Here is a 21767-nt window from a genome sequence, read left to right on the forward strand (position 1 = left end):
AGATACTCATTGATTTATTCTTACTCAATAACATTAGTCTTATTTTCAGCACTGGTGCAGCATTAAAAGACGCTGCTTCACCAGGCCATTATAACTCTTTAAAGTCTGAATATCCAGAAAAAAGTCAGAAAAAAAAAAAAACAGAACTTCTTTATCGGGAAAACAAAAGAGTTCTTCGTGTAGATTGACAAGAAAAAACTAAATGCTGAGCGGTGCTACATGCTAAGCTAATGTAAAAACACTGTAAGCACATTTAAAAAAAGTTCAAAACAATCCACTGGATTATATTTCCAAGTTTGAAGACATTTTGCTTCCCATCCAGGAAGCTTTTTCAATTCAAAATGTCAGAAATAGCTTTAAATTGGTGGCTTTATAGAGTGGAACAAAAACAAAGCCTTGTTTTGGCTTAGAAAATATGAAAATTGAAATGGACAAACAGGTCCGCCCCTTAGAAATGGCCAGTCGTTTAGGTTCTTTGTTAGCCTGCAATACCCGATACCTGTCTATGTCTCCGAAAGGGGGGTCGTTTTTTTTAACTTTTGTTTTTGGAATGACTATGACCTGGATGAATAAGCATCTTTGACAGCATACTGTAAACACAGAGAAGCTCTTTTAAGCTTGGTTATTAGCTTGGTGAACAGACACAGCAGCATATCTAAATGCAGACTATATATTCGAGGAGAAAGAGACCAGATACTAGCCAGCTAGTATCAGATTGTTATAACTGAGTTACTTAAAAACATTAGAATTTGGAAACTATTTACAGTAAGAACCTGAACACTAGTACTAAATCAGCATCTCTTCATGCAGTATTTATGCATCAAATTTAGGATACTAATACATAAAGGTCAGCTAACTTTATCTGAGATGTAACGATTTGTGTTGTTCTGGCAGTAGCAGGAGTAATTCATAGCTAAATCATGTCACACATAAGAAACTAGTATTTCTACTCAAAGTTTTCATGATGTAAGAATCTCATAAAGACTTCAATTTCTAACAATGAATTATGAGAAGCTGAAGATTAAATATTCAATGCCCCAATAGAAGCTCTAAAAGAGGATCCTCAGAAGGGAAGCTTCATCATCAGCACCAGTTTGGAAGACTATAAAGCAGGTCAATAGCCTGTGCTAATGAGCTGCTCAGTTATCTCCTGATTTCTTTCTTTCCTTTGCAAGCCGGCCACCTGATGGCTTTAAATCACATCCGTTTCTGTAACCCTGGGCTTTAATATCGCCGCATCCCATTAACTATTAGGATCACAGCACAAAGAAAATATATAATTATGGTCCGATTGTTGTTCAGCACAGCAATAATACAAGCAGCATCTCTGTGCCCAGCCGTACTGTGTGGTTAGAGAAATAGGAGCTGGATAGGAGAAGTAGAAACTGTGCTGTGTATCCTCTTTAAAAGAAATAAAAACTTTGTCTGTTTGATTTTTAACTTTTGGTAGGCAAAAAACTGATTTCACACATCTTAAAACCCTCATTACTGCAAATTACAGCTGAAGGAGAGACCCCGGTTTTAATTATCGCTCTATTTCAGGACCAGCTCTTTAAAACTGGAGCTCCCAGCTTCGCAGCAATCATTTCCCACCTCAAGCTGACAGATTTCGGGTTATTCTTGGAGGCAGACGGTCGGCGACACGTTGTGTAGAGATGTTTGGAAGCAATGAATTCCAGCTTTGTCACATGAGGATGCATGCTGAGTTCAGGCCCAGTTCTGGTGATAATGTTCATCTACTTTTCTGTTTGGTTTGCATACCAAAGATTTAGCTTTCTTATTTGTTACAATTATATACTGCTTTGTGTTGGTCTGTTAGATTGAAATCCTAAAAACACATCTTCTTAACTAAGGTTTAAACATGAAGAATAGCTGGTCTATTATGAGCCGTTCTTACCTAGGTTGCTGTAGGTTGCGCTACACTGGCTGGAGGCAGGAGAGTGGGAGTGATGGGAATGATTTCCATCGTCCTCCGGCTCGCCAACGCTGATGCTGCCATCACTGATGGCGACTGGGGGGGCGGCCTGGTTGGCATGGTCTTCATGGGCGTCCCCGAACACCAGCCCTAGATTCACTCTGGCAGGCAGAGGGATGATCCTGGGCAGGTCTCGGTCCCTGGCATGACTGACTGGTACCTGGCTGCAAATGACAGAGAGGAAGAGCTCATGTTAATACTTCATTAAAACTGGAAAACAAAAAGCTGCTCTTGTGAAAGAAGTCAAAAAAGCAGCAAGATAAATTAAACAGCACAACACAAATATAGCTAATGTTGAATTACAATCAAAAGTTAATTTTTAAAGGACTTCATTTTCTTATTCTAAACTGAACCTTATTATCCTCTTTAACCCTCTAAAAATCAGTGTTTCTATGACCCCCCCGGCTCTCAGGGGGAACTGGATTGATCAAAGTTTCTGAAATGTGAGTTTTTACAGGTAACCTCACACATAAAGGCAGGAAGGAGATGCAATGACAAGGTAAAATATGGCACTGTGCAATGTAATGATCATGTATTAGTAAAGAACCAATGGAAGGGTAGGTACTATAGTTTGATCAGAAGTGTTTACAAATGAATTTAGAGCAGCATGACCAAGCCTTTGCCTGACTGGAACAGAGAATTAATCATCAGATCAAAACTAATATGACTAGTGAAAGAGATGTGAGTCATACTTTATGTTTCCAGATAATTGTGGGTCATTTAGGCTGAAGGGAATACCTCAAGCCATGGTGACTTTCCCTTGGCTGCTACAGGGAGAGAGGGGAGCCTTATAATCAACCAACTGTTTAATATTGGTAATTGCAGAGGTAACAAGCAGCACTGAATTCAATACCACAGAGAGTATTTTAATTTCTGCCATCGATCTTAATTTTCTATACTTGTATAATATTAATTAAACAGAGACACATTTTTAAGTCGCTTTCTTCCACTCATTTCAACTAAAACTACCATATTTTCTGCAAAGCTGAACATTGGGCAGGTGGCAGCCTAGCTGTTAGGGGCAGCCTAGCTGTTAGGGGATAGAGCTTTGAATCCTGAGGTTCTGAGTTTGGGCCCCACTCCCACAGACTGCCACTCTGGGTCTCTGAGCAAGACCCTTAACCCCACACTGCTCCCCAGGCACCCCACATTGGCAGCCAATTGCTCCCCAAGGGGATGGGTTACATGCAGAGGTAAATTTCTCCAATGTGAGATCAATTAAGTTCAATTATTATTCATCATAATTATCTCAGACCACCTGGCAACCCCTGTGGACATCAACATCCCCATTCGCCAGGACAAAGGCAAAATAACATTTAGAAATATCTGATCCATCCTCTCTTTGCCCTCTCAGCCTCTCTTAACATTAAAATGTGCTCCTGCTCTCCTCTGATCCCTCTGACCTTGTGACCACTTACACTCCTCGTGTCTTGACCAGCTGGCTCCTACTAAAACCAGAACTGTCACTTTCTGGCACTCTGCTCCTTGATACACCACCAAACTCTACCAAATGGAGTGCTGGAAAGACTGTAAAAGGAAACTGTTTCCTAACGAAGTCCACACTGACTATCTTCTACGATATAAAGATGCTTTTCACTCAGCTCAGTTATGTAATAATCAAACCTCATACACCAGGGCTTGTCTAATATCAAGGTTCTTTTCTCCACAGTAAAGAAACTCCTTAAAGAAGTGACGAGATCTCCAAATTTTTCACAGTAAATAAGTGCAATTTCTTTCTGTCATTTTTCCAAAGGAACAAAAACACCATTTTGTGGTCATGAATACTATCACCCTCATCCAAATCTCCCCACTCAGTTTCTCCCATCAGTGGAATGGTCCAAACAGTCCATTGCAGGCATGCGTAGATCCACATGTGCTCCGGACCCCATCCCATCCAAGTTTTTGAAGGACCATCGGCATCTCTCTGTCAATTCTGCACGAATCACTCCTCTTCACTCTGGTTCAGTCCCCAAAACTCAAACTAGATGCTGTGACCCCCATATCCAAACAGCCTGGACTAAACTCTGACAATGTGAGCAACTTCCCACTTGTTACGAACATTAGCCTTATGTCTAAAATACTGGAATGTGCCAATCAAATGAAAAGACTCCATACCATTATTCTGTCCCACCTAGAATCCTTCTTAAACATAACCAGTTGGCCAGTGGTTTCCAACCCTGTTTATCAGGGACCCCTGTCCTGCATATTTAAGGAGTTTTCTTGTTGTATCAGACCAAAAAAAAAAAGAAGATAATTAACAGGCCTCTGCAGCACTTCATTGTCAAGGAGGAGCCTTAACTTGAATCAGGTGTGCTGGAACAGAGTCCTATCTACAACATGCAAGGAAGGTGTACCTGAGGAACAGGAACCCTGAGGAAAACATGACGTTACCTTAAAGAAAAACTAACTGGGTTTTGTAAATAAAATGAAAACTCTTCTTTTCCCTCCAGCCTGAATCAGTATAACGACCTAATGGCTAAAGTCTCTTTAGCTTGATATTTTCCAAAGATCGTCCAGGTATATTGTAGCTCTGGGTGGCATTGAACCCTCCTGTAGACTCGAACCCTTTCTACTTTCCAAGCACGGTAACAATGTACTGTTTGATGTAAACTATTTTCTATTAAAGCTAAGTTTGCACCGTCATTCCCCCACCCTCTGTCCATAGGAAGGGCACAATAACAGCAATAAACCAGAATCCTGTATCATTTCCTGTACTGTGGCACATCTGATTCAGGATGCTACAGATGTGACTAAAGATGTGAATACAGGGCGAAAGTCCCTAAAATTACACATCAAGAGGGTTGGGTTTAATGTACCATCTTACCATAAAAAGCTGTTCATTTTTTGACACATGTATGACCAAAAGATCAGAAAAGACATGCTCCAACAGTTCATCCCCACACTCTGCCAATTTTGCCTTTATCCTCGGCAGACAGTGAGTCTGAGAAAAACCTCTCATCATCTGACTTGCTTCAGATATGTTCCCGCAGGCCATAAACAATCTTGGAGCCTTTAAAAGGCAGCTGATCAACACAGAGCGACACGTTCCTAGTGCTAATGCAGGATTCCAGCATTAGCAGGTGGGTGGTTACTAAAGTGGCTAAGAGAGTAAACACGAAAGCTGAAGAGGGTAAAAAGAAAACACTACAATTAACTACAGAAGATGTTTTATTGACTTCTGCTTTTCTGGTGCTGATTAATTATATTTCCTCATCGATTCTTCCTTGTTTTTTATTCAAGCAAATAAGGAAAAACTGGATCTACACTGAGCTGAAATATGAATGATTGACAAAAAGCTGTAATACTGCCTGAAAGATCCCTAAAGTCTAAAGACCATTAATATGAATAAATACTGAACAAAACATCCATACATTTTTCTTCCCAGGTCCTTGACACAATGAATACCTTAATGGCTGCTACACACTTCAGTGTCAGGATCTGACTTGTTCAGACAGCATGAAACAGCCTCCCTCATTCTCAGAACTCTGCTGCACATGTCCAGAGGATGGAAACGGAACAAAAAGAAAAAAGAAAGAAAGAAAACACAATCCTTCCTCCCAGCTAGGTCTACAGTAAACCACTTTACGGGCCAGAGTTGGTCACAGGTTTCAAAGGCGTGTAAAAAGATAAGAGTCAGATCTTACCCGCTGTACTGGCTCACACAGCTTCCCATCTGAAAACTCTGAACAAAACGGCAGGAGAAATCACATTCTATGCCAAACCAGGTCTGACTCAGAGGAACAAACTCTTTTCCTGCATGTCTTCTTTTCAGTCTCTCCCTCTGTGAAAGTTCTTACCTGTTGAAGGTAAAGTGTGCTGCCCAGCCCTTAAGATCACGCCCACTGTTCACCAATAAAACATGAATAGAAAAAAACTCTCCTGAGTTAACCCCGCGTTTCCCACCTGAAAGGATGAGACCTGCCTCAGGTTTTAAAATGTCTCTAATTGAATTATTTAGCATTGTTTTACGCAGGTTTAAAGTAGGAAAATGACTTATATTAATGATTTATAGAAAACCAGGGTAACTGAGCTAATGTTTGTTTATCACTTCAGCAAACAGCTCTACATAAAACACCTTTAGTAGGAACAAGAAGAGAACAAACTGATTATGGAACCTGTACAGTATGAACAGAGGTGAACCTGTTATCATTGTAAAGGTATACCAAGTTTTTAAAAACTCACCGTCCTCAACATGAGGTTTTTTTCCATTAGATACAAGAAAAATAATCAGAACAAACTTATTTATTAAGTGCTGCCCCTCCCCCACACTACTGATCAGCTAAAAGTAGCCACTCTTTCAGCTTACGCAAAGAAAAAACAATTTGGCTGTTTGGTAATATTAAGAAATCGATGTGGAGTGAAAAGAAGTGAGTAGCTCCGCTTCCTCCATTTAAAGGGAAGCTGTAAAAGCAACCTCAAAGTGGCAGATCGATTAAAGAGCCGACTGCAGGGCCATCGGCAGAGTCTTTATCAGCACAATATGTACTACGCTCTGCACAACAAGCTCCTGTGAACTACATGTAAAGTTTGGCAGAAACTATCCCATATCCTTCTCTGGTCAATCAAATTTAAAATGTGCCATATACATTGTTTATAACTGCTTATATATTTTGCATGTTTTTGCGGAAGTGGAGTTATATTTGATTTTCTATTTTAAACACAAGCAGGTCTATCCAGACAATGCATTATTTTTTTTTTGTTCAGGTACAGTAATATTGTGAAAGTAGGCTGTCATACGAGGTGATCTCTGAGCTACTGTAGCTTTTTAAGGATAACTCGAAGAAATTATGGTTTCTTTCACAGCTAACAAATCAGGATTGGCTGAAGCACCCAGAAAGTCAGTGGTGAGTGAGTAGAGAGTCCTACTGATTAAACTGGGTGTGATATTTCCCTTTACTGTAAAGTCTGAGAGTTTCATGTTGCCTACTGGGATGTCACTGTGTGAAAATGGTGAAAGATCAGCTTTAATGCTGCAGCAGAGTCTAATCAGAGGGCAGTCTATTGTTCTGGGGGAGATCTGAATCTTAATAAGACTTAATTACTCCTACAGCGGGTCCTTTACTGCATGCTGAGAGCCCTAATACATCAGATATCATCAGCAGACAGGCAGTGAGATATAAATAGCATAACTAGACATACTGGAGTTTCCTGCGACTTGTGATAAAGTGAAAAAGAAATTAAATTACAAAAAATCTAGGAAGAAATAAAAGACAAAAACCACAGGAAGAAAAAAATGTGAAAAGTTTGAAATGAGACAGAATGAGGCCGTGCTTTTGACATGATAGAGGAGTAAAATATTTCCTGGCTTTGGGCTCAAAGAAAAGAGAATCCTGGGAGAGCTAAAATAGAGAAAACAAATAATAAAAAAAATGAGAAGGCATCTGAACACAACCCAAAAACTGTTCAGGATGGCAGGGGTATAAAGAAAATAAACCAGAATAAAAGCAGGGCAAAGAAAACAAGATATGAGCTCAGAAGCTGAGCAGGTTTGGAAGAGTGACTGAAGACTGAAAATGTTAACAGCTTGTTAGTGAGATGAGGAATTTAAAGTTTCCTTGAAAAAATTGTCAGATCAGTTAACCATGCTTCTTTCCTTTTTTTTTTTTTACTGCTTGAGCACATTTAACATATGATCAAATTGAAAAAAAAAAACTTTTCAGAAAGTTCAACTTTAAAAATATAAAATATCGATCCAAGCCTAATTTACCAAATAATAAAAAAAAAACATTTTGGTAGCTCTCCCTGATTTGATCCATTGTGTGGTTAAAAAAAAAAAAAAAACTAAATCTGTGAGTCAAATTTTGAAAGTCGATGTTTACGGATGCTCTCCAGCCAGGCTGACTAAACTTGAGTTATTTTGTAAATTAAAATGTAAAAAAGTTCAGTCTTTAGAAGTGCAGAGCTGGTAGAGCTATAACCTGCAAACGTAATCTCAGCAAGAGGTGGAACTACAAATCACCTACAACTCAAGGAGGACTGAATTAAAATACAATCTACTATTTAAAAATACCTATATACAAATGTATCTACAAATAGAATTCACAGCTAGGTATCCTCATCCTCTTCCTTCCACCTATGAACTACAATGGAGTCTGTCAATGTAACTTGACAAAATGTGAAATAGCTAAAATGGTGTAAAATCTTTTCCAAGGCGTCTTAGAAATCTTCCCAACCAGTAGAGACTCTGGTTGTTTTGTTTACCTGTGTGGAATAGCTGAACTAATGGGAATGAGATGTTTTAGCTCACCTTTACTGATACAGGAATATGTAAAATCAGGACATAGGATCAGTCAGTTTGCAAAAACAACTTCTTACTAAAATAACATGAAACAATATGAAAGATCAAACTCAGCCATATAGTTTGTAGTCAGTAAGAAAATCTATACTGAGTAATGCTTTGATGACATTGAGAAATGAAAAGCAGAATTACCTGAGGTCTTTACTGCTGGCGTCTCCTCCAGCACCTTCTGATGGTACAGTTTCCCCTTGGCCCAAAAGGTCAGAGTCCCTGCTCTCTTCTGCCAGCAGATCAGTTTCTCTACACTGCTCTATGCGAAGATCTCCATCACCAGGGCTGCTACCTGTGTCTGGTTTGTAGGTAAAAATAATGGTAGGCTTCTGGGTGGGATCCTCAGGTTTGGCCTCTGTGAACCAGTGCTGATGTTGGTTGGGTGGTGGTGGAAGAACATGGATGACAGTCCCATCAAGCCCAACCAGCTTGCCCTTCTCTTTGTCTTTCTCTGCCTTCTCTCTCTGATCATCATCATCTTTCCGCCGGCGAAAAAAGCTCTTAAAGGAAATCCACCTTTTAGGTTTGGAACTCTCAGCAGACATCCGTCTCCCCTCCCCACCGGGGCTCGATTCGCCTTCACCAGGTCGCGATGGGGAGCTGGAGGCGGAGCTCTTTGTCCAATTACCAAAATGTCTCTGTAGTATGTTAGAAGCATGATAAGGGGACGATGTGGACCTCGGTGGTGGGTAGGGCGCACTGGGCTCTGATCTGGAATTGGCAAGTGGGACAGCAGCAGACGCACTCTGGGATTTTGACAAAACCTTTGAGGGGTTTTCTTTTTTCGGCTTGGAAAGACAACTATCAGTGCCAGAAAACAGAGACTTGGGTCGTGTAAGGGTCTCCTTCATGGCATCAGGAGGGAGGGCGTATAACTCCTCAGAGCTCAAGGGTTTGGTTTGTGCTGAGGGGGACTCTGGAGGAGACTGTGGAGGCTGGATTGATGCTACAATCTGTGACAGCACAGCACTGGCCTCTTCTCTGTGACTTACACCTGTCCCCGTAGGTGCAACTAATACTTTATCATCATCATTTCCACTTTTAATGTAGGGGTTTGTAACAGCATTAGCAGCAGGGCTGGTTTTAATTATATTTGCAGCAATGGCAAGACTGGCAGAAGAAACTGTTGCTGTAGTGGGAGAGAGGACCCCAGATGAGGAGTTCTTAACAGTGCTTGTTAGTGTGCTTGGATCTGTAGTGGTTCTACCCTGCAAACTTGGCACTACTTCAAGTGGAAACTTCGTCTCCTCAAGCAAAGCTTGCTCTGATGCGGCCTTCCCAGAAAGTGTTTTCTCTGTAGAGGAGGACTGGACACTCTCGGAAGAACCAATCTCTTCATATGTATGGCTTGCAACCCTACCACTACCCCCTTTTGTTTGTAACTGCTCACCATGGAGGCCCAAGAAACTCTTGTAAACTGCAAGATTGTCATAGGCACTCGGATTGATAACAATAGGTACCTTCACTGCATTCTTGGAGCTCCGGGCATAGGCTGGCTCATCTCTGATAATAATTGGAAAAGGAGGCATGCCAGCATTATTAAAACTATTGAATTTTATCTCAGACAGGTTTGGAGATTTTACGGGTACAGTTCTAGAGGATGACAGTCCTGCAATGGGAGAAGTGGGAGCTGACTTGTGACTGCAAAACTGAGGAGCAATGGACTGGCCAGAACTACTCCCAAACCCTGGATCCACTCTGGGTATCTTCTGACGAGGACTTGTGCTTGACGTCCATACTTCTTGGTATCGTATTTGTCCAGTTTTCTTTTGTGACAGAGCAATGGATGAAGGTGATACTGATCTTAAAGGAGAAGTTGGGGAAATGGGAGTCACAGGAGAAAGGGGCTGGACTGAAGGGGTGCTACAGAATGATGTAGGACTAGAGGGTTTTGGTAGGTTTTTGGGTCTTGGCAACGGATCTTGTTTGTTTTCCTCTTTACTTGCCATTGATGCAGAGACATCTACCACAGTGTAAGGCTTACAAATCAGGGACTTTTCCAAATTAACTACACGATAAGGTTTAGCCTGCTCCTCTGTAGGGCTGAAGCTTATAGTAACTGGTTGTCCAGGAAGGGCTTGAGGCATTGGCATCCCTTCCCTACCATCTTGGTCCTCTAATCTAATTGCTAGCACTGCCTTGTGAGTCTCGGCCAGCCTAGGTGGACTCAGAGCCCTTTTTGGAGACTCCTTGTTTGGGGGGGTTGTACAAAGCACAGGTGCCTTAGAAGATGTGGGCGAATGCAAGCCATTTTTAAACACACTGCTTCCACTACTGGAAATGGTTTGAGAATCTTCTTGCAATGATGAAGATGATTCAGGAGAGGTTGTGGATTCTGAATTTGAGAGGAAAGCACTGCTTTGCGTCTCACGAGGTCCATAGGGGAGAAGGCTTCCATTGGATGGGTATCCATTCAAGATTTCATCATAGCTATCATCGTAGTCCACCGCACAAATTCTCTGTAAGGAGCGGTTTCGAAGGGGCACCGTATTCCATTTTTTCCCTGCTGCAAAGGGCACCGGAGACAAGGTCGCAGCACGGAAATTGGCAAATCGTGGCTGGCCTCGCATACGGATTTCCATGGCTAGTAACTCTTCATCACTTTCATCCCAGCTCTCATGCTCCTCCTCATCTTTCTCAGTTTCACCCTCCTCATCTTCATCATCATCTTCATCCTCACTGGAAAACTCTGGGTAGCAGTAGCGCCCACCCTCTGAGCTAATGATCTTTGTACAATCACTTAGTGACACTCGTTTCTGAGCTCCACCTTCTGTGCTGCTGCTTCCCATAGCCAGGCAGCTAGAAGCTGGAAGGCCTCTTTCCAGGGACCTTCGATATGAGCTACTGATTCGCCCCCAAAACAGGTCTTTGGAACCAGACAGCAGCGGGGAGCTAGAGCCAGGGCCCAACCCAGCAATCTCTTTAAGGACATCCGTCAGTCCACTGTTGTTATTATTTCCACTGGGCGTCCTTGGGCTGAGTGGTCCATAACCCTCTATTTCCTCACTGTCATCTTCTCCTTCATTGTTATTGTTGGGCCCACCAGGCCTCTTACAGTTCAGTCCATTGCGATTCCAGGCAGTAAAAGCTGATGTTTTATCTTGTTCTATAACATTTGTTTGCTGTTGAAGATTGCCATCTGAATCCAGTCCTGGAGATAAGCTGGGGAGCATCATAGTAGGTTTAACAGCAATGGTTGGCTTCTTAGCGACCGGAGGACGGATGTGTCCTGAACGTGCAGGTCCGCCCCCTACCCGCTGGGAGTTGGCAGTAAGGTTAGAGTTAGCTCTGGATCCTGCAGGAAGGGGGGGTTGCTGCTGGTTTGAGGGTGGCCTCTGTTCAGATGGGGGCTTTCCCCCACTGCTCTGCGTCAAACAGTGCAGACTCTTTGGTTTAAAGCAGTTCTTGCACTCGCCTGGTTTCCAAACATGCTCAGTGAAGGTGCTACAAGCTGACATGGCTGCTGGTCCAGAGGGCAGCCTGCTAGGTCAGTGCACAGGAAATCCCTCCATGAAGCCAGGGCGCAGAGGAAAGGACTGGAGAACAACAACGATGAAAGCTGCACCTGAAACACAAAACGGGAAAGGAATTGCAAACTGTTAGAGGTAATTGGAAACAAAATAACGGGTGCTTCCTTGAGAACAAAACTCACTTGATAATCTATTGTTAAAGTAATTCTTTATGACAAAAGCAATAAATATTTATCAAGCAACACAGAGCAATGAGACGCATAAAATAAAGGCACTCCAGAGAGTAAGAAGTGCAGATAAGAGGGAGGTTTTATTGTAAAAGCAGTACCACAATTCCTCCACAGGGTGGCAGACTCTCCATTTGCAATGTGAATCCCTTTTAAAGTGCAGTGATTTGTCTCCTAACCCACTAATTGGCAAATATAAGAAATAGCATGGAGAATGAAGGACAGGAGATGGTACCTGTGTAAAGGCTAGACAACAAGAAAAACTGTTCCCCTGGAACCACTGTTGTAATTTTTACCATGTCTGATTTATTTCTGAATAAATAAACAAAAGCTCTACATTTTCAATCCTCATTTGAATTTAATTTAAATAAGCAATCTTAAACATAACAAAAACCCTGCTGAAAACACAGGTAAGCTCTTGTATTCTATTAATTAACCTAACCTTTTACTACAACTGCAGACAATCAGAGCTAAATCAGCTCAAACTAATTTGCGTCAGGTGGAGCTGTCATTTCAGTATAATGGCCTATGTCAGATGATCAAAACCCATCTGACATAGGCTTTGATCATGAAATTTGCCCTGATCATCAAGCTCTATAATATGTGAAAGAAAATTAAAACTTATCTCCTCTTTTCTCCTAATTTTATATATATATATATATATATATATATATATATATATATATAAAATAATTATCCAAAAACATTAATCCAAAAACATTAATCTCAACAAATGGGCTAAAAGGGAATATATATATAAACATACCTTAAATGCATAATAATTTTTATAAACAAATATGTTACACCTACTTCCCTGGAGCATTGCTATTGGCTTATCAGCAGACACTGTGGTAGCCTCTGTCAAACTGTGAAATGCCTGAAACTGTTAAATTTTTAATCCCAGATTATATTTGCTCAAAAGACAAGCAGATGTTTTTGAATGACCAAAGTTTTTTCCATAAATTCTAATATTTGCATATTTCATCTTTGATCGATCAACACCTAAAGTCTTAATACTGCCATGCAGCAGTGCTAATGAAATTGCTTTGTTTTAGAAAACAAGATGTTGAGTTAAATATCAAAGCTCAGTTTGTGATATAGAAAATCTAAGAAAAATGTATTTCGGTAAGCAGAATTAAGTCTGAACTCTCAAACACTTGTATTTACTTATACAGACCAGTAGATTTAGACTTTTCTTCACTTTAAGAACCTAAACAAATATTTTAAGCCATGTTATGTAATTAGTTCTTGCTACATTTCTATATCTTCCTCCAAACAGCTCCTGGCAGAGGCCTAACCATGAAGAAAATTTAAAATTAAAGCTAAAAACAATTGTTCGGGATTGTTCTTTTAAAGAGTGTAACTCAGTTCGGAGTTTACGACCCACCCATTAAACTATTATATTACATCAATTCCAAATGAAGCCATGACTCATGTTTAATCTCATATCAACAGATGACTGAATCAGTCTTGGAATCAGATCCTGTGTAGATAGACATTAACATGAGAACATCCCGCCCAGCAGCAGACACACTACAGCAGGAACTAAATATTAGAGAAAATCAGGTATTACAGAAGGCTCCAGGCCCCTTTCATGAAAGCACAAGCTATGAGTGAGGAATATGGAAACTTTTTTGTCATCCACGACCGACTTTTTGTGTTTTCTCATCTGTCCATAGATTTAATTCAACATGAAATCAACAAGCAGGCACAATCTGGTAGTAATTTTATTTCTCACCATGCTTCAATAAATAACAGTGCCACATTCTACCAGAGATGTCAGTTGATAATCTAACATGGTGGGAACTGTAGGTGTTTATCACAATTCCCTGCTCACAGCTAACATTGGAGGTGAAATGAAGAAAACAGGATAAATCTACACAGAAATGTTTGAAAAAGCAGAGCCTCTTTCTGACTAAATATATTTTACATGAAATCCTTTTTCTCCATTTTTTTTTTATTTTTCTCTTATTATCCAAGTTAGCAAACTCAGTGTTTTTTTTTTTTTTTTTAATAAAAATGTTTCTATAATTCGCTAGCCTCTCTGTTAGCCATGGGAGTAACTCATGTCACTTGGCCATTTCGATAGGGCAAAGTCCTTCTTGATGATGGAACAAAAACCACATGGGGAAAAGAGGAAAATAAAGCAACTTTCAGCATGGCATGGTTTATCATTATCACTTGGAGTAGTTTACATATTTCAGAAACAATTGCTGGGATCTTAACGCACAATTATCTCTCAGATTTATTAAGAAGAATCCTAAAAAGAGGAACTTTCCAATGGTCAGTATGCGAGGACTGGGTAAAGTCAGGGATGACTGACATGAAAATCTTGGCTGATATCAATATCCTGAGCTGCTTCACCATCACTGTCACATAACCAAACGAGCACCACATTACAAATCCCTTCAGCTCCTGAAACATAAACAGCAACTACATGAAAATAAACATCGGTTGTTAATATTGACCAGATTTTACTTATTGGACTGATACAAATACCATTTGTCCCTAACTGAAGGCGATATACAGTCCACAATACTTCAAAAACCATGCAGTTCTTCCAAGGTATCTGGAGAACCATCTCTGAAGAACAGGTGCTGTAAGCAGCTGAGGGCCCCACCAGGTGGACCCCTGTGAGCTAAGAACAGGCTCCCGTTTCCTCAGGTTGACCAAGGACAGAGAGCCACAGGTTTAAAAACACGGCTGCTTTGGTGAGTCTCTTCAGCTGCTAAAGCAGATGGTAAGATGACAATTTATAGTAAACAACAAGAAAGCACATATTAAGCCTGCTTTGTATCAAAGACAGAGATGATGATTTTTTTGGCACACTTTGATGGATACCTTTACTAAATCACTTGGTATTATCACAAAAATTATGAGCTTTGTTTATAATTCTATTTTTTTATCTGTACAACTGTCTCCATCTTTTGTAGAAAAATATTGCATTGTTGATTGAACAACTACATTTTATATTTTTATTAAAATCCTGCTGCTTTAACAGTGCTTTGTTAGATTAACAACAATATTTACATAGACCTTACTTTTCAGCAGTTGCTGCATATATTTCATAGAAATATTTTGCAAACTTGTACTTTTGTACGCAAAATGAAATATTTGATAGTGGGTTTTTAAAAATGGTCCTTTTAAACGTTTCTTCATTTCACAATCCTTGGCTGACCATAAGAAGGAACTCTCTGGAACCATTTTTTATAGCTTATGGAACACTCTCTATTTTCTATGTTCAAAAATGTACCACGAAAAAATCATTAAATTCAAAACTGCAGGATTTTGAAAATGTTTCATGTTTTCTTTAAGTTTAATTTTTGTTATATAATTAATATATACTTGATATATATATATATATATATATATTGGTATCGTTTATAAAAATCTACTCGTGTCTACCACACCATCACATCTGTTATTACTTTTACCCTGTTTTATCACTTTTTTTCTCCTTTGTTTTTCTGTGATTAAAACAAACTACATTAAACTAAACCCTATACCAGTTAAGCCTGTCTAGAATGCATCAACTAGTTGCACTAGTTTAACATGATTGAACAATCTCACGCTTATTTCTTGAACATGAAGAGTTTATTGGGAACCATTGGCCTTTGAAGTCACCAAATTTCAACTGATTAGAGCTCCTGTGAAATGTAGTGGAATCACAAATTCACGTTGTATTGTTATTGTGACGGCATCAATGAAGCCATTACATCTTCTAGAACTCTCTGATACCAACAAATATGGAGCGATAACCTTTGAGAAATATTTTGGACACAATTTGCTGCATCTGTGCTTCCATTAAGCTGCAATTTCTTTACCTTTGTAGTTGTATAATTGTTTTTTGTGGCAACATGCATGTTTAAAGGAGAAGTCCAATCATATTTAGAATTCAAACTTCTGAAAGTATTCTAAATAGGAAATTATTATATACTGTTCAATAAATTATGTGTTTTTAATTAAAAGTAATTTTTTATTTGAATGGAGACATCAATGTTCGTCAAAGAACACTACTGCCACCTAGCGGTTTGTGACGTCACGGTGCCGAATCGGCTGTTGATCAAGTCCCAGTGTTTTGTCTGGTGTTTGTCACAACGTGCCAATATCCAAGTCATCTTGAAATCCCTCTTCTTTGAAATGTGGGCTACATATTATGTGTTTTTTTTCTCTGGCCAGCAGTTCGATGGCAAATTCTCCCTCTTCAAGTTGGCAATCATACGACGAACCCGTAGTGGACCATGAATCGGAAAGGGGAAATACATTTTCTTTTTTCACTTTTACCTAATGTATTACAACATCCAACTGCTATGCACATAGGCATTGTCAGTTTAACAATAGCTCTCGCAAATTTCAATGGTGAAGTCCTTTTCCGAAATCTAAAATAATTGTTGTGGATTGAAGATCTGTCCAGTAGTTCCCATTGATTTTGCTTGTAAAGCGAGGGAGAATGGCGCTAGGCTTACCGCACCGTGACGTCACTGGAAGATGTTAGAAGTGAGATGTTACTATATTTGGGCAAAAATGGTTGCTCCCAGACTCAGCGACTGCAACGAAAATTATTGCTTTAATATTTTTACTGATTAACGCCAAATTCATTGAATCACTACATACGTATTACTTTTAAGTGTAGATAATGATACATTGATTATTCCTGGCTGACCGGACTTCTCCTTTAATGGTATGCATCAATGCATTGCCAGAACGCCCCCTTATCTTTGCGTAGTTGCAGGGGACTGGTGCCTGGTTGGACATGTTGGCTCACAATTACATAGGCAAGAGAGCCTAAGATCAACGGGCAACCAGATCAAGTACCCATCTCTAGCATTCTATCTATATCTGAAATTCAGATGCATTTGTCATCGGGTAGGTTGGTCCACTCTGCTGCAGGGTTAGGATCTTCACATTGACACTCAATACGGCTAGCATCTGGGGTCACAGGGAGCCATTTGGGAATGGTCCAACATTGTTTTCTTTTGGGAGGGGGGGGTTCTTAGCCATTTAAGTGCTTTTAGCTGCATGTTTGGGTCTATGTCCTGCAGGGGCACCTGTTATTGATGTTGAGTTTTGCTCTAAGATGCTTTTGTAGTCTAGAGATTTTATTTTACACTCTACATTTTCAATGTTCCCTGTGTAAATGCAGCCCAGTAGCCAAATCCATTGATGCCTTTGTCTCTTTCTTTTAAAATGCATCTCAAAGATATTTGTATCTTTGAGACAAATTACTTTACATACCAGCCACACATATGGAAAATCAATGCTAATTTACCTTAAAAAATCAAATACATTTCAGTGAAATGGGTTACTCAGGGGGATTTTAACTGTTAAAGTCTCAATTTCTTGACTTCTCTGAACACTGCAGACTAAGATGGCATATGGGATTCAGGGTAGGAAAACAATCTGTGACCATCTGCTCCTGATCTGATTGCAGCAAACAGGGTCTGGTTTTGTGCAGAGGAGATAACACACAACACCTGCTGCTCTGTGCCGCTACCCCCAAAACACAGGCTTCATGAGACCGACACGTGAGCCCCCAGATTTGTACTCCTTATGAAAGCGACTGGTGGATCAAAACTATGTTTATGGAAAGCTGGAAGGATGACATAATATGGAAATCAGTGTGTGACTATATGAATACAAAGAAATAGTTCAGGAATTTAGCGTAAGATAAAGCAAACTGTTCGGTATTGCAAACACTAATGAAACCTTAAATCACCACAACTATTCAAAAAGCAAGGAGCTTCTTTGTAGAAATTCGGAATTTGTAGATGTTCAGATTAACCTAAGATTTTCTGATCCGTAATCCCTGACATTATTTCCCTGTAGCGGAAATAGGATATGACACGGACATTTTTTTAGCCTCTAGGTTAACAAACAAGCACAGTGAGATGCATTCTAAAGAAGATTAAAAAAACAAAAGCTATGGCTAGGGAGCTGTAACAACAGAGTTGCATCCTGGGCTCACAAAGTCTCTGTAAGATCCATTTAAATCCCATTGGGTTGTTAGGAGGGAACCCAGTTCCTGTCCTACCATCACGACAGTGGCGTTGGATGTAGGAGTTTGCCCTGAAATCGAAGGGTTGACGGTTCAAGCCCCGACTCTGACTTTCAGTGTCGTTGTGTCCTTGGGCAAGACACTTCACCTGCATTGTCTACTGATGGTGGTCAGAGGGCCCGGCCCAGTGTACGGCAGCCCCGCTTCTGTCAGTGAGCCCCAGGGCAGCTGTGGCTACAATGTAGCTTGCCACCATCAGTGTGTGAGTGTGTGTGTGAATGGGTGAATAAATGTTATGTGAATAATAAATGTGAATAAACGTTCATGGTTAACTTCTCTTGCTTCCCATTACTTAAAACATCTCTCATCTTCTGACTTTCCACCATGTGCAAAGCAATATGCCATGTTAGTTAAAAGACCTCCTGACTCTTACAGTAACTATCCCAAACACATTCCCCACTGCTCCAACACCCACCTTCTCCACATTCGCAAGACTCCATCCCAAACCAAAGGAGACTAGGAATCCATATTCATTTCCAAGTGGACACTACCTCCACATCTGAGGGCTCAACAGACATTGAGATGATTAATAAAACTAACTACTTTTACTGGTGTAGCTTATCAGCATGTTAAGGTCCTTGTTTTTGAGACACTATTCATTATATTGACTGGACACTTTGAATTTATTTGCAAATGTAGTGTGTCAGAAAATGTACTATTATTTTTATTAGATCATTCGAATTAAGTGAGAGGGAAGAACATAAAACGCTATAAGATACATTACAGTCAATTTTAACAACTTTTGTGAAATCATTGTTTATCACTCAGATGATTACTGTTATGTTTTGAGGCGTTTTCCGGAAAGAAAAGTGTGTAAAAGTTTTACATCCTGACACCAGGACCATTTTTTTCAATTCAACTTTTCTACACTTGAGGCCTTTCTTATCATTTATCCCATCAGTTATAGTTCATTGAGCTGACATGCTAGAGAAATGCTCATCTTAAAGGAGATCAAGCAATAGAGAGCTGTCTGGAAATGATTGCAAAGATGTCACCATGAGTTTAGCAACCCTTATGTTTTAGCTACATTGTCTCTGCACCATTTTCCAGCAGGTCAAATTGATTCTGACTCAGGAAGAAGTGCCTTGTGACTGGCTTCAGGGGAGAAGGGGGTATTGCATAACAGTGTTTGAGGCAAGGATGTGTGAGTGTGTCATTTCACAGCACTAAATTGGAGGGCACATTCAATCCAGCACAGTCTAAATGATGTTTGTGAACACAACAGACTGGTGGTTTGTATTGGCAGCACACAAAGATGGGTACAGGACTTCCACAGACGGTATTTCAGACAGCTACCCAACTGCCACACATTAAAAGGATTTAAAAAACTTTAACAGCAACTTCTCTGTAAAAAAACAACCAAAAAACTCCATAAGTGTTGTGGGCATTTATGCCACAACTTACACCAATTTAGTTTTCTTGTTTGGCTAGCTAGAATATATTTAAGATAATTAAGAACTAACATTTTAAATTATTCTTTATATTTGGAATTGTTTTGATTACATTGTTAATTGTTAGACCAGCCCATTAATTTGAGTAATTAAGAACACACCGGGTGCTGTGTCGATTGACATTTTTAGTAATATTTTTGTCTTTGCTTTTACAATAAGTCAAGTTGGAAGTGCGTTCAATACCAAAAACCACCTGTTACTACCCACAGCCTTTATTGGAAATTTTGGTGTTTTTTGGAACAGAAGGCCGCAACAATAAGCTTTTACCTCCCTATTGGCTGATGTGTGATTCCTCTATGAAGTAGACGATGGTGATCAGAGACTATTTCAGGCTGTGGTGTACAAAGTAAAATTGTTTGAGGTAAACTGATAAAACCATAATGTAACAAAGCATAAATAAAAAAAATGATCTGGCTTCAATATTGAGAACTTTGAAGTCAATATTTAATAGCTTGTGTTAGTAATTTAGATTAGCTCGGTCACCTGTTGCTCACAGTGAAGAAAATACTTCATATGATCGAGCCAGCGGACAGTACCATACCCTAGAGTTAAAAATCTGAGAAACGGTAAGAGCGGTTTGCTATTTGGGGATTATTATGATTAAAAGAAAAAAAAAAAATACACAAAAACAACTCCAAAGCACAGGATAACTTTTTCGATCATTCAACTCTGATACCCCAAATTAAAATAATGTGCAGCTAATTGCTTTAAGTAAGCACCAACTTACATAATAGGGTGCAAATTGGCAAGAATTTATTGATAAAACACGTATCACGATACATGATATCGTTTATCCCAATACATTAACAAAGATAACATATTTCGATTTTTATAATAATAATATAGCTCTGGAAAACCTCACAAGAACTTGTCGTTGCTCTGCTGCTGCTGGTACAGAGCAGCTGTATAAAAGGCTCTTTGGCAGGGCACTGCCAACTAGTGGGTGAAGGTTTAGAATTATATAAAGGTAAGACATTGAAAAGGATGTTTAAGACATTGAAAAGGATGTTTTGCCTATCAGTACTTTTTTAAGTACAGATAGGCTTATTTAAGATAAATCATGCTGTATTTTGAATTGATACCAATATTATGAAATATCGCAATATTTGAGAGAATCAATTTTTTCTTAAACCCCTGGTTAATAAATTTGAGAGTAATTCAGGTTAAAGCGGAGCTAGGTTCAATGGATCATCCTGAAAGGGAAAGTGCGTTCAATGGATCATCCTGAAAGGGAAAGTGCGTTCAATGGATCATCCTGAAAGGGAAAGTGTGCGGTCCAGCTGCAGTTGCGGTTCAACTGAACATATAGGCTGGGCATGGAAGAAGATGGCAAGAGGCCCTAAGTCCAGAGATCAGATTGAAAGAAACTGGAGAAAGTAAAATTGCTCATTATGCATTCCACAAATTTGGCCTTGGTGGAAAATGGAAAGAAGAATTGGTGAATTATTCACTTTTGCAGTTTGCAAAAAAATATGTTGGGGACAAAGAAAACACATGTTGGTCCCTGGTCGTGATGGCATCATGATGCAGCAACATAAAATCCTAAAAAAAATTGCATTGAAGTTTGTGATGTGACAAAATATGCCCAATTTCACTTTTTGCAAGACACTTGACAGTTTTAAAGGCAAAGCAAAAAAGGGTAGGGTGCTGGTGAACAATAAAGGCAATGAAAAGCTTTAGGATAATCTAACTAAGAAATAATTAAGAGATGCATATAAACAACTGACCTTTGTTAACATTTAACATCAGGTTATGAGTCAATCAGCCCAACACAGAGAGCCAATGTTTAGTGTTGGAAATGTTAGTGCTCAGTATTGAATCTAATTTGCAACAAAGAGTTTTAGTAAGGGACAGTGGGAGCTCCTGCCTGCTACATATTGAGAAAACGAAGCTGAAACCCAGAGCCAGGAGCTGATGGGACCTGGAAGAGGCTTTCAATGATAAAGTCAGCCGCTGCAACAGAGGCATAGACTGCATTACTATGAGTGATACTACCGTTATTATAAAGGTCACCTTTCATCTAATCCAATTCAATGTAGTGTGCATTAAAGGCTTTACTGAAAAAAATAGGAAACACAAAGTGAAATCAGTTTTAAATCCAAATACTATCTTTTAAATTGGCAGTGGTAACCTGACATGACAAATTCAATGTTTTAGGGTCTAATCAGGAGAAACTGTGTAAAGCTTTATCAGTATGTGACTGGATGACATCTGTCAACCAAAGTCAGTCAAATCAGTCATTTTAAAAACAACATATTGATACTGCAACAATGGCGTGGATGCTCATCTTTAGAGGGTGC

At 39.6% G+C, this 21767-nt stretch overlaps 1 protein-coding gene across 5 annotated transcripts in view; it reads right to left on the reverse strand.

The window, feature by feature from the left end:
• peak1 (pseudopodium enriched atypical kinase 1) overlaps window positions 1-21767 on the reverse strand; it is a 104263-nt gene that overhangs the window by 10888 nt on the left and 71608 nt on the right. For all 5 annotated transcript variants that reach the window (XM_015388774.1, XM_015388777.1, XM_015388772.1 and 2 more), the window contains 2 exons: window positions 8406-11829; window positions 1898-2139 (listed from right to left, as the gene is read on the reverse strand). In XM_015388774.1, coding sequence (XP_015244260.1) covers window positions 1898-2139; window positions 8406-11722 — 3559 coding nt within the window. In that variant the 5' untranslated portion in view covers window positions 11723-11829. The remainder of the gene's footprint in view (window positions 1-1897; window positions 2140-8405; window positions 11830-21767) is intronic.

Source organism: Cyprinodon variegatus, unplaced genomic scaffold (assembly GCF_000732505.1).
Source record: "Cyprinodon variegatus isolate N-32 unplaced genomic scaffold, C_variegatus-1.0 Scaffold434, whole genome shotgun sequence".
NCBI classification, from domain to species: Eukaryota; Metazoa; Chordata; class Actinopteri; order Cyprinodontiformes; family Cyprinodontidae; genus Cyprinodon; species Cyprinodon variegatus.